The sequence below is a fragment of the Phocoena phocoena genome, chromosome 16, assembly GCF_963924675.1.
Source record: "Phocoena phocoena chromosome 16, mPhoPho1.1, whole genome shotgun sequence".
NCBI lineage: Eukaryota > Metazoa > Chordata > Mammalia > Artiodactyla > Phocoenidae > Phocoena > Phocoena phocoena.
In genome coordinates, this window is record NC_089234.1 from 61,851,781 (window position 1) to 61,863,664 (window position 11,884).

General features: G+C 55.3%; 1 protein-coding gene across 2 annotated transcripts in view; it reads right to left on the minus strand.

Moving 5' to 3' along the window:
- Window positions 1-9,253, minus strand: part of ADAMTS14 (ADAM metallopeptidase with thrombospondin type 1 motif 14) — a 91,853-nt gene extending 82,600 nt beyond the window's left edge. For both annotated transcript variants that reach the window (XM_065893865.1, XM_065893864.1), the window contains exons 1-2: window positions 9,172-9,253; window positions 7,026-7,468 (exon numbers count right to left, since the gene is read on the minus strand). In XM_065893865.1, coding sequence (XP_065749937.1) covers window positions 7,026-7,468; window positions 9,172-9,253 — 525 coding nt within the window. The remainder of the gene's footprint in view (window positions 1-7,025; window positions 7,469-9,171) is intronic.
- Between the last annotated feature and the right edge of the window lie 2,631 nt (window positions 9,254-11,884).

Below are 11,884 nucleotides of genomic sequence, written 5' to 3' on the forward strand. Positions count from 1 at the left end.
ATCGGGGCTGGAGACGCAGGTGGAGCAAGGCAACGAGCTCTGCACCAATGCGGGGCCAGACATCCCCCGCCCCTCCCAGGGTTGTCGGCACAGCTGTGTAGGGGCAGGCAGCCCGCAGGCCACCATGTGTGGGGACAGGCCTGCCGGGCAGTTGGGTGAGGGCACCTCTGAAACTCCAGGCCTCCCACTCCACATCCCAGGGCAGGCACAGACAGCAAGGCAGAGCTGGGTGCTTGCCAAGGAGCTGCCAGGAAAGCCCACTCACTCCCTAGACGTCATGGAACAACCCCGGGGCAAGGACAGATATTGGCACAAAGACACCGATGAGCCCCAGGCAAATCTGCTACACTAGGACTGTGCCAGCATGCAGCTGGAAAGATTAGCATCTTCCCCAAATACTAAAGTGACTCCTGCTTACAAACCTCCCATGGCTCCCTATGGCCACAGGGGCAAATCTAAGTCCACAGTGAGGCAGAGTTTCTCCAAACTACATTTTCATCGCCCCCCTTTCCAGTGGAGAGCAGCTGAGATGACTTACCATTTCCTGAATCCTGCAAAGACGTAGGATTTCCTTCCCTGCGAATGCCTAAAATTCCTAGCTCTTGGCTTTAAAAGCTCCTATTGATGCTTTTATACCCAGGCCAAATGTCCCCTCCGCTGGGAAGCCTTCCCTGAGCACCTCTCCTTCTCAGTACTCACCTCTAGGCCACCTACCAAGCGCATTACACTTCCCTGCATTCCTACACAACACTGATGTTTAGTGTGATCAGTCTTGTTTCATGCTGTCTACTGTGCATATCAGCCTTCTTTAAACCATGGGTTCTGGAGCACAGGGAGAGAGGGGTGAGTTTCAACCCTGCATCCCCAGGAGCTAGTCAAGGGCCTGGCTGGGGGGAAGGTGCCTACAGATTGTTAACAGAATGCTCCACTTGGCACCTCTCAGTACCCTCCTGCCCTGGAAGGCATGTGGGGTTATTACAGACCAGTCGTAATACACTCCCGCGCACTGAGCAAGCACCATTCTGCAGAGAAAGCTGCCACAGCAGAGGGGAGGCAGGGCCTGGCCAACCCGGGAACCAGAGGTGGCCTCGGGCTCACATCAGAGAGCACTGATAATCTACGTACTGTTGCAGTACAAGGGACTCCAACAATACTTTTAGTATTTCTCACCATTAATGATAGCTGTAATTACTGTAGTAATTACTATAAAAAAGTAATAAATATTACTATTAATAATCCCCACTTTTTAAGGCCCCACCATATACCAGACCCTTCACTTTTTTACATTTTCTTATTTAATCCTCTGAACAGCCCTATAGACGATTGTTCTCCTCGCCTCCTTACAGATGAGGAATCCCAAGCACAGAGAGATTTAGAAACTTATTCAAGGTCACACAGCTAGTCTGTACTAGAGTAGAGAGACTCCACAATTTCTGCCACCCTAGACTGTTTCCTAATTATGACTAAAAATGCCTGTCACGGGGCTTTCTATGCGCCAGGCCCTACGGGTAACAGCTTTACTGAAACATAATTCATGTACCGTACAATTCACCCATTTAAAGTGCAGAATGTCTGTATACGTATATGCATATGTATATGTATAACTGATTCACTTTGCTGTACACCTGAAACACAACATTGTAAATCAACTCTACTCCAATAAAAACATTTCTTTTTTAAATTAAAAAAAAAAGAAAGTGCACAATGTAATGGCTTTTCGTCTCTGCATAAAGCTGTACAACCACCACCGCAATCAACTTTAGGACGTTTCATCACCCCACAGAGAAACCCCGGGCCATTTCAACTGTCAGTGTCAACACACACGCCCTCCACCTGGCATCTTAATACCATTTTAAAGACAAAAGGACTGAGGCTCAGAGAGCTGCTGGGACTTGCACACCGTTGGGCAGAGGATAGGAAGCAGAGCTGGGACACAGCCTCCCCTGCCCTCTCCCCATACCGCCTGCCAGGGGTCTACTCTGTAACCCGTTAAAAATGCACGTTCTGCAGAGGGTGGAAAACAGAACCAGATGGTGACAAATCTTACACGTGCGGCTACTTCCACGCCAGGCCCCTGACTCACAGAGGCACTGAGAGCAAAGAGGGGGGGAACGTGACGCCTCCCAGCCCCCGTGACCCCAGTGCAGGGGCAGCGAGGCCTGGGAGCCCCGGAGACAGAGGTAGAAGCGGGGCAAGTGGCCTTCAGGAGGCTGGCAGCCTGGGCTCCTGATGGTTTGCAGGGGTCCCACTCTGCTGATCTCATTCCTGCACCCCACAACCCCTCTGGGACCCACAAAGTAGTGGCCCCCCACCCAGGCCTCCATGTGCCTCTCAGGACTTCAGAACCACAACTGCTAGCAGAGAGTCTGTTCTGCACCTGGCCCCAGCCAGGGGACCTGAGATCACCCAGGCCCTCCCTGCCCACAGGCCCTGAGGTTTCGGGTCACAGGAGCATTGGGGGGACTGCCACGTTGATTGGCCGGGATCCCCAAGGGAGGCTCTGCAGAGTAGACCAGCAGGCTGCCACTGCTACCTGGGCGCACTCCCAATCTGGGACCCCAGTGTCTGACAGCTGCCCCCAACCCCAGAGGAAACACTCTGCAGGTACGACTGGGCCTCCCCACATCGCCTATTTCCTTCCCCCAAACACCCACAAGCCTGCTCTGGGTCAGCAGTTCTCTCTGCTGGCCAAGGGCCTGGCACTTTCTTTCATGTTTATAATGTCTGAACAATTTTGAGCCAATGCCACCTCCTCCAGGAGCCCTCCCTGATCCCCTAACCAAAACAAACGGGTCCTCCCGCTGCTGCCTCACACAGGATTGTAATCTGTCTGCTTTTATGTCTGGTTTCCCATTATCCTCCAGACTCATCTGGGGCAGGGGTCCTGGCTTCCTCATTCCTGGTCCCCCACCTCCGACCCCCTCCCCGACTATGACACACCAGGCCTTCCAGCAGAGCAGGTGGGAAGTGAGATAAAGTGCCCATTCCTCGGTGTCAGGCATGAATTAACCGCCGTGCACAGAACCCGCCCAGTGTCTGTCCCGGTGTCCGTGGTGACTGACTCTGTGGGATGGCAGGAGACGTGGAAGAGATAATGGTCACTGCTCCCACTGCAGGTTCCAGCTGGAAAGGAGGATCGAGTCATCAGCTTAGACACAGCACTTCTCACCAGAGCAGCTGAAGTCCAAACGGCTGCAAGTCTGTCCACACAGAGGAGGGTTTGTTCCGACCGTCTTCCAACTGGAAGGTCTGCTAAGCCATGAGGGCCAAGCTCAGGATTGGTGTCTCTCCTCTCTGCACCTGCAGCCCCGCCCAGGCCTGGCAGGAGCAGACCCAGGACCCGCCAGGAAGGGGCAGTCGACTACACGTTTACAGTGGCCTGGCTTCAAGCTCCTCCAGCAAGGCCTGCCCTGTGTCACAAAGTACCAATGCCAGAGCTAGAAGATGCTCTGAGCTCATCCATTACAGGCTCCATGATACATCCAGGAGGTAAGGGAGGCCCAGAGAAGGAGGGCAGCTTGCCTAGGGTCACACAGTCATGGCTCCCAACTCCCAGCCCAGACTCTTCTCAGATAACAGGCTGCTGCTTCCCTGCCCTAGGTCCCCTCTCCTATCCTGCCCTTCCTTCAAGGTCAGACCAAGACCCACCTGCCCAGTGTCTTCTAGGATCACCTCCCCAGCCCCGTCCAGCATGGTGCTCCCTCACTGGCAAGTTCTTTCCTCTGCCCAGAACGCCCTACCCACCCTCTGGCTCCAACAAACTTCTATTCATCGTTCAAGACCCAGTTCAAATACTATCTTCTCTAAGACAAAGATAATAATCACTCCCATTTACCGAGTAGCCATCCCTGCTGTGCTACAGAAAACCAAAAAGTTACTGTGGAAACTATTTGTGGGGTACCCCCTGCTTAGCACCCAAGTTCCTTGAGGACAGAGACCTGACTCTCTGCAAAGCAGGGTTACAACAATGTCTGTGTATGCACCTCATACAACCGAAAGGCTTTATAAACTATAAAGTCCTGTGCCAATAGAAGCTATATGTATTGATATTATCTTCACACCTCCTCCCCATGACTCAGTTTCCCCACTTACACGATGGATGAAGTTAATGAGTGCGCATGACAGTACGTGTGCTGTGCCTGGGCTGTGGCTATGGCTCATGACTGCTGCTGTGATTATTCGTGTCACTTTCACTTTCTCACATCTCCGTGTGGACCCTGCCCATGGCCAGTGCTCAGTACGTATTTTTTTGGACTGAATGACTTCAGCATTTGAGACATGGAAGAAGATGGGGTTAAAACCCAGAGTCTACATAAAGATGCAGAGTGAAATCTTATCATCAGAAGGGCTGCACTGTGGCCTTGGAATCCAAAGGTGGCTCAGCTGGGTGACAGTGAACAGCTCTTGCTCTCACGGGACACAGGGCCGTTTTCTGGAGTGGGCTGGAGGTGAGGAAATCCCTGCCCTGGACAGGGAGCCTCTGTGCTGTGCTGTGGTCCCTGTCAGGGACCAGGTCAGGGAGACCCCTGAGAACTAGCCTTAGGGTCTGGACTCTGGAGCCCAGGGCACAAGCAGGGGCCCAGCCCAGGAGGTCCAGTTCTGCCTCTCACCAAACGCAGGGACCAGGCAAGCCACTCCCGGAGCCTCAGTTCCACCACAGAACAGGCTTCCAGAAGCTCATCCATGGAGCCTCCGAGACCTGACCCAGCTTCTGCAAATGTCACATAGAATAGAGTTCTGTCTGCCAGGGAGGCGTGAGTGCAGCCCCTCCTTGGATAAATGAGAAGAGTAAAGCCCAGAGAGGGGAAGTGACTTGCCCAGGTCACATAGCCAATAAGAACGTTTCCTCAGAGGCCACCAAAAGTCAGCAACGTCAGCTGAGCATCCAGTGACCACCTGTCGATGTCTGCTGAGCTGGTTCAATGATAAGAAGGTTTCCAGGGTGCAAAGGGTGTGGGCAGTTACATGTTAATGGCGATGATCATCCATTCATGCCTCTGTTTAGGTGCCCGTGGACATGGATGGAGGTTGTCAAGGAATGTCATTGAACAGCTTACGGCCCATTCGGCTCATGACTTCAGGTCACCATGTCATTCAGCCCAAGCCACTGACAGGCACTGGTGCTTTCTATCTCTCCATCTGCACAGACACTTTATCTCCAGGTGATTCCTCACGTCACTTTGGATTTTCAACCAAAACCTGTGGCCACAGCATAGCGCTAGCCGCAGGCTGAGGAGAGTCCCAGGACTGCTGAGCCAGGGCGGGATGGCGGCCAAGGCTCACCCTGGCACCAGGACAAGGTCTCAGCCTTCTCCAGCTACCCTTACAATCTCTGTTCCTCAAAGTCCGCTCCACAGAACCCTCGCATTCCAGGTGATTCTGGTGCACACTCAACTCTGAAAACCAACCACTGCCTAGACCGTGCCTCTCGAGGGGGGCTCTAGTGCCTCCAATGGGGCAAAAATTGGTTATTTGGGAGGCAGAAGATTTACTCTTTTCATATATAAAGCACAGATACACATAGAGTTTAAAAACAGATATTCAGCATAGCTGTGGTATTAAGGTTTCACTGGGGAGAAATTAGGGGAAAAATGTCTAAAAGGCTCCTCAGGGGGATGATAATGAAAAAAAGATTGAGAAACCCTGGTCTAGAGAAAGGCAGCCACGACATTCAGCAGGAAGATACCTCGTAAGGATGGGAAGATGGTAAGAAGTGTTCCCAGCCCTGCCAGTAAGGAAAGACTCCTGCCCTTACCATCCCCGCACCTGACTCATCCCTCTCTTAAAGCTCAAAGGCAGACGGGCAAGCAGGTCCTTTCCTGGACATATCGGCTCGTGCCTGGCAAAGCGGAGACCATGAAAACAGTGCCCATCAAGGCCCTGGAGCTGCCACACAGGCTCACGAGGGCCTGATATACAGCAGACGGGGCAGCAAGGGGAATGGGATCCAGCCTGAGTTGAGCACAAGAAGGAGAGAAGCCACCTGTGGCTTTCTGGTTTGCAACATGGAACCAACTAGCAGGGGGTTCCCTGTGCCTGGGAGGAGGGAGCAGGTCCTGAGAAAGGGAACTCACATCAGAGAGCCACGGAAGAGCAGGCTAGCTTCGGGACCAGAGACAGTGGGGCACGAGGAAGGACACAGCAGTAAAAATAATAACAGCGGGCTTCTCTGGTGGCGCAGTGGTTGAGAGTCCGCCTGCCGATGCAGGGGACGCGGGTTTGTGCCCCAGTCCGGGAAGATCCCACATGCCGCGGAGCGGCTGGGCCCGTGAGCCATGGCCGCTGAGCCTGCGCGTCCGGAGCCTGTGCTCCGCAGCGGGAGAGGCCACAACAGTGAGAGGCCCGCGTACCACACACAAAAAAAAAAAATAATAATAACAGCAGCTGATACTGACAGCCCTGACCATGTGCCAAGCAGGTGCCAACCACTGGCCGTGCTGCCTGGTGAGGTAGGTCATATTTTCATCAACAGCACATCAGCTCCAGGAGGGCAAGGGGCTGTGTCTGTCTCAGGCACTGCCATATCCCCAGCACCCGATTGGCACGTGGAGCGCGCGGTAAATATATGCAGAATGAATAAATCCCACTTCACGGGTAAGGGAAAGGACCACAGAGGGCAAGTAACTTATCCAAAGTGACAGGGCCAGTGAGCGGCACAGCCAGGACTCAACGCCAGCAGAGCCTGCCCGCCTCACGCCTGCGTGTGTCTGCTCTCAGACCCCCGACAGGTGAGCTGCGGTCCCGGTGTGTCCGTAGATGGTGAGGGGATGGACAGGATAAGGTACCATCCTATCTCGGCCACTTTACAGCTGGCACAGTATGAACCTGGTGGCCAAAGGGGCACGCGGGGCTCTCTCTGGAAAGCGGCGCAGCCCCTGACTTGGCCCAGACTGCAGGCTGTGCCCACAGGAATCCCGAACACACGGGAGCCAAGGAGAAAACCATGTCGGTCTGGCTCGGTGAGGGGGACGGAGAGGAAAGGGGGAGGGTGGGGGGTGCTGCTTGATGAAAGCCTTGTCCCTTACCAATCCGTCGCAGTTGCTGATGGCGACAGCTGCCCCTGGCATGCCCGTGACACCCCCGGTGTAGACACACTCCCTCTGCAAGGGCTGACGGAACAGCTCCCGAAAATCCTCCTGCCACTCCACCGAGGCTCCGGGTACCACCAGCCGCCGGTTGGGCCGCAGGTGTAAGTGCAGTTCCTCCCCAGAAACAGTGACGTTGAAGTAGAGGGAGGAGCGCCCCCCGCTGCCAGGCTGCAAGGTCACTCCTTTGGGGCGCAGTGGGCTTCGAGCCACCCGCAGGTGACCGGAGCGTGACAGTGGTGCGGGTGGTCTGTCCACCTCTGTACTCCCTGAGGAGGCTGCTGGTGGCCCGGATACCACGTGGGAGAGGAAGCGTCCCTGAGAATCTGTGCTGCAGGGCACTGTCACACCATAGTCGCTGAGCTTTCTTGAGAAGCGCAACTCTGTTGGAAATGAAGAAAGAGTTACTTCGGTGCCGTCTGGGCAGAGTTAAGCGGGAGAAGCTGGAAATCCCATGGGGGCGGGAAGGGCTCTGCAACCTTGACCGTCACCTTGGAGGAACCCCTTAGCCCAATTTCATCTATTTCTCATCCAGCGCTTCCAGAGCCCTTGGATCTTTGCACTTGGATGATCGGTGTTCAAGTTCGTAAACTGCTAGACACACGCTGCTCCCCATAGCCCCCAGGCCCTTGTTACAGCTGGCGGAGGGAAACAAATGATGCCAAAGAGTCCTGTCACTCTAGCAACAAACCTTCCAACCTTGGGCACTACAGAGGAAATTCCCCGAAAGCCCCCAGGGCAAAGAGGGATGGCTGGATGTGCCCAAACTCCCCAGGGCCCTGAAGTCACCAGCCCACCCCGGGGTAGGTAGGGCCCTCGTCGCCAAGCTCCCGGAACACAGCTGGCAAAACAAACACACCTAGAAACTCAGGGCCTCCTGGGCACGTGTCAAGGAGAAAAGAGGAGCTGGAGAGGGAAGGGAGGGAATACAGGTTCCACATTTTTCCAGGTTTAGAAAGAAAACTTTTTTAAGCAGCAGTGGCTGCCGAGATTTTTACATGGCCCAGCCCCAAGCTGGGTAAATATAGATCTTCAAAAATAAAAGTAGACACAGGGGTGACCTGCCCACTCGGACTGAATTAAGTGTGAGGTCATGGCCCCATGCTCCAGGCTGCAGGCCAGCAGCCCGTCCTCACACAGCTCTCGCTAAGCCGAGCCAGGCAGGGCAGGAATGACAGCTCCCTGGCTTCTAGGCCTAGTGATTCATGGATAGGACTTAGGGAGGAATTTTCATTTCCACACAGCTCTATCTTGTGTCCCCAGCCCCCTTCACGGCACTGATAAAACCTAGAAAATGATGTGCCCTGAAAATCCCTCCTGCCCAAGGCAGTTATTGGAGGGCGGGGAGGGAGATGACGAACTTTCCTCTGGTTTTACCCTTTGCAGCAGAACACCCCCAAGACTTCAGCTAGGGGGATCCTGTTTGGTACGTGAACGGAGCTCAGAGACAAGCAGGGACCCTGCCTGGAACTGACCAGAGCCCCCTCCCCATGCTCAGAGCCACCAGGAGGGCACCTCACACTGCAAAGTGAGGGTGGAGTGTGTCTGATCTGCATGTGAGAGGCTGTCTGCACAGCACAGAGTGTGAGAATGCTGGGGGAGAGGGATGTATGTGTATTTCTGTGCAGCAGTGTGAGTGCCTGGTGTTCACTGGGGTGTGGGGCAACCACCTGCCAGCCTGATTCTGTGTGTGTGACAGTCAGACATTTGCACATACGTACACACATATGTGCACACATGCATACAAGCTGGAGACAGAGAAGACACTGAGAGAAAGACACACAGGAGCGAGAGACAGAGAGTGAGAGAGAAACACAGAGACCAAGAGACAGATACACAACCCCTAAGAAAAGGCTCCTATCCTCGAGTGCTCTCCTGGAGTCTCTCCCTAGTCTTGTGCCAGAAAGGGACAGAAATCCCCGGACACCGTCGGTGGCACTGGGGTAAGAAAAGAGAGCTCAGAGCCAGCGTGTGCACAGCCTCCCACCCGCTCGAAAGCTGCCGGGCTCCTCGGGCACCCTCGGGCCACCCTGACCCGCGTGCACCCCGGACCCCGCGCGCCCCTGCGCGCCCTACCCGCACGCACCTGGGGTCCTGCTGCCCGCGTTGGCGCAGAGCGCACAGTGCAAGAGCAGCAGGCAGGACAGCCGCGCGCGGAGAGGAGCCATGTGGCCGCGCGGGCACGCGGGCCGGGAGGGCGCCGAGCCCCGAGCTCCGGGCTGCGAGCGAGACTGGGGCGCGCTCGGGGCTCCGGCCGGCCTCCGCCTCCTCCGCCGCCTCCCGCCTCGCAGCCTCCAGCCGCCCGATCCCGGCCCCCCGCGCGGCGCCGCCGTCTGGACCGCTGGCTCCGGGAGCCCGAGGTTGCCGGCGGGAGAGCGGAGCGGCCGACGCGCCAGCGCCCCCACTGCCAACTGCTGGCGGGTCAATCCGCCAGCGCCTTGACGCTCCGGGACGCTGCGGGAGCCGGGCAAGTGGACCGCGGGGCGGGCCGGGGGTGGGCACACTGGCGGGGCGGGGCCGGGCGCGGGTCGGAGCTGGGGGCTCAGAGCGCCCGTGGGCGGGGCGCAGGGCGCGGATCGGAAGTGCCACGCGGAGCCCGAGCTGGGACTTCGGGCTCCCTGGGCGAGTGTCCCCTCAGGCTCATGGGCTCCCCGGGAGTGATGGCCCTTACTTTCCTAGGCTCCTCCGCCCCACCACCCTTTACTTGACTGCAGGGCCCAGTTTCCAGAGCTCCTGGGCCGATGGGATGTCCCACTGCCTTTGGATGGCGCGATGGTGAGCACCACCCCACCCCCACCCCCCGCCCCAAGAGAGTGTCTCCTTTCTCTCCTAATGGTCTTGATGCCCCCAGTAATCTTCCGCCCCTTGAATCTACCCATTTTGCAGACTACAGCTCCCTGGGCCCCCTAGTGCAGTGACTGATCTGTGTCTTAGTCAAGAGCAGGGCTGAGCAAGGTGAGCCGAGAGCCCTGGCGTTACAGTCAGCCAGACCTGATTGAAATCCTAGCTCCGAGCCTCGGTTTCCTCGTCTGTGAAATGGGTGTTAATTATAGCACATAGTAAGGTTCAATAAATAACCACTCTCTGCTTCCACACCTGGCACCAATGTACCCACCACACAGCCTAAGGTGGGAAAAACTGAGTCTAAGAGATAAGAGTGGCTGCTGGTTTTGCAATGCTGCTGAGACCCGTTCAGTAGTCAGGCAAACAGGCCAACTCCTGCTTTCCTTTCCTGCTTTACTCTGTGAATGTGTTCCTAACAATTTTCGAATGCACCGTAAGTCCAGAGGTGGGAATTGGAGAAAGGAGTTTTGTTATTTTTGGTTTGTTTTGTTTTGTTTTTAAGGACCGCAGAGTAAAGAACCTTTCTGTGAAGTGTATAAAGACCCCTAATCTTTCTTTTGAGTTCAGACATTTTGTTGAGGGCTTTCTTAAAGGGTGGCCAACTTGTGGATGCAAATTCTCTGACCAGACTTCTCTTGGGAATCCCTGGGTCCCCTGAAAGAGAACTTGGGTTCCTGCCCTCTTCTCTCCACGTGAGGTTTCCCAGTCCACACCCTCCCTGGGCTCTGAATACGGTCCCACTTTGTGGGCAGAGAGCTGGAATCTTCATCCTCACGGCTCCAGGACCTGACTCAGGGCCTCCTGGAAAGCAGCACTTGTGGAATGAATGAAATGACATCAGGGTTTTGGAGGGCCAGTACATTTATGAAGGAGGTTCAGAGAGCTGAGGTGACATGTCCCAGGTCACACAGCTCATTTGCAGCAGAGCTGGCATCAGGACCCAGAATCTAGTGCTGAGCAGGAGAGAGAGACAAGGGTAGGGGTCAGAAGGCTGTTGTAGGCTAGACTGCCAGTACAGACCAAGTGACCAAGGGCAAGTCATTTCCCCCTTTGGGCTGCAGTACCTCATCTGTCAAAGGGGAAATGGTGAGGATCACAGGAGTCACAGACGTAAACTTTAAAGTCCTGTGGAAATGCAGAGTGTGTTCTATTCCAAGCAACATCAGAGCATCCAATTATTTGAAATGGCACCACCAAACAGATCTATATTAAGTTTGGGAAGAACAGAGTTCTCTTTCTCCTCTTTCTGGTTCTTTAAGATCTGTGAAGTCAAGGGCCAGACTGTGGTTTTGCGTGTGAGAGCTGATGAAGCAAGAGTGTGAGGTGTCCACGTGTCAGTGGGAACTTGCAGGAGAGGCAGTGAACCGTCTCCATTCTGGCCCTCCGCAAACCCACCAGATGAGCTCAGCATTAAATGGCCTGCCTCCCTTCTCAGGGGCTCAGTTTTCCCAGCTGCAGAGTGGGGGCCCTGTGGCGACAGAAGGGAAAAGTCGTGGCATGTGATTGCTAATTTCCTCCCTCTGCAGGGCCATCCCAGAGGAACTTGCAGTGCTCTCCCTGGACTCCACCCCATACTTCCTGCCTTAGACTTGGTAAGTCAAGAGGGAGAGACTACAGCTGGGACCCCAGCAGCCTGACTCATGAACTGTGGGCTGAGGCCTTCCCTGGAGCCAGTCTCGGCAAGCAGAGAGCAAAACCTTTCCCTGGCTCTCTACCCCAACCCCCTTCCCTGGGGCTACAATGGTTGCTTTTGTTGGCAAATATTGTATGTCCAAGCTCTTTTCTACTGAGGAAGCCTTTGTTAGGAAGAGGGGACATGGGAGCAGAGCTCAGAGCCTGGGCCAGAAGGTGGAGGAAATGGTTGCGTGGCCAGCCCTGTTTCTGGAGATGATCGGAGCCAAAGCAAAGAAATCTCCTGGCATCTGCTGGAACCCTCCAAGGACGGCAGGTTCTGG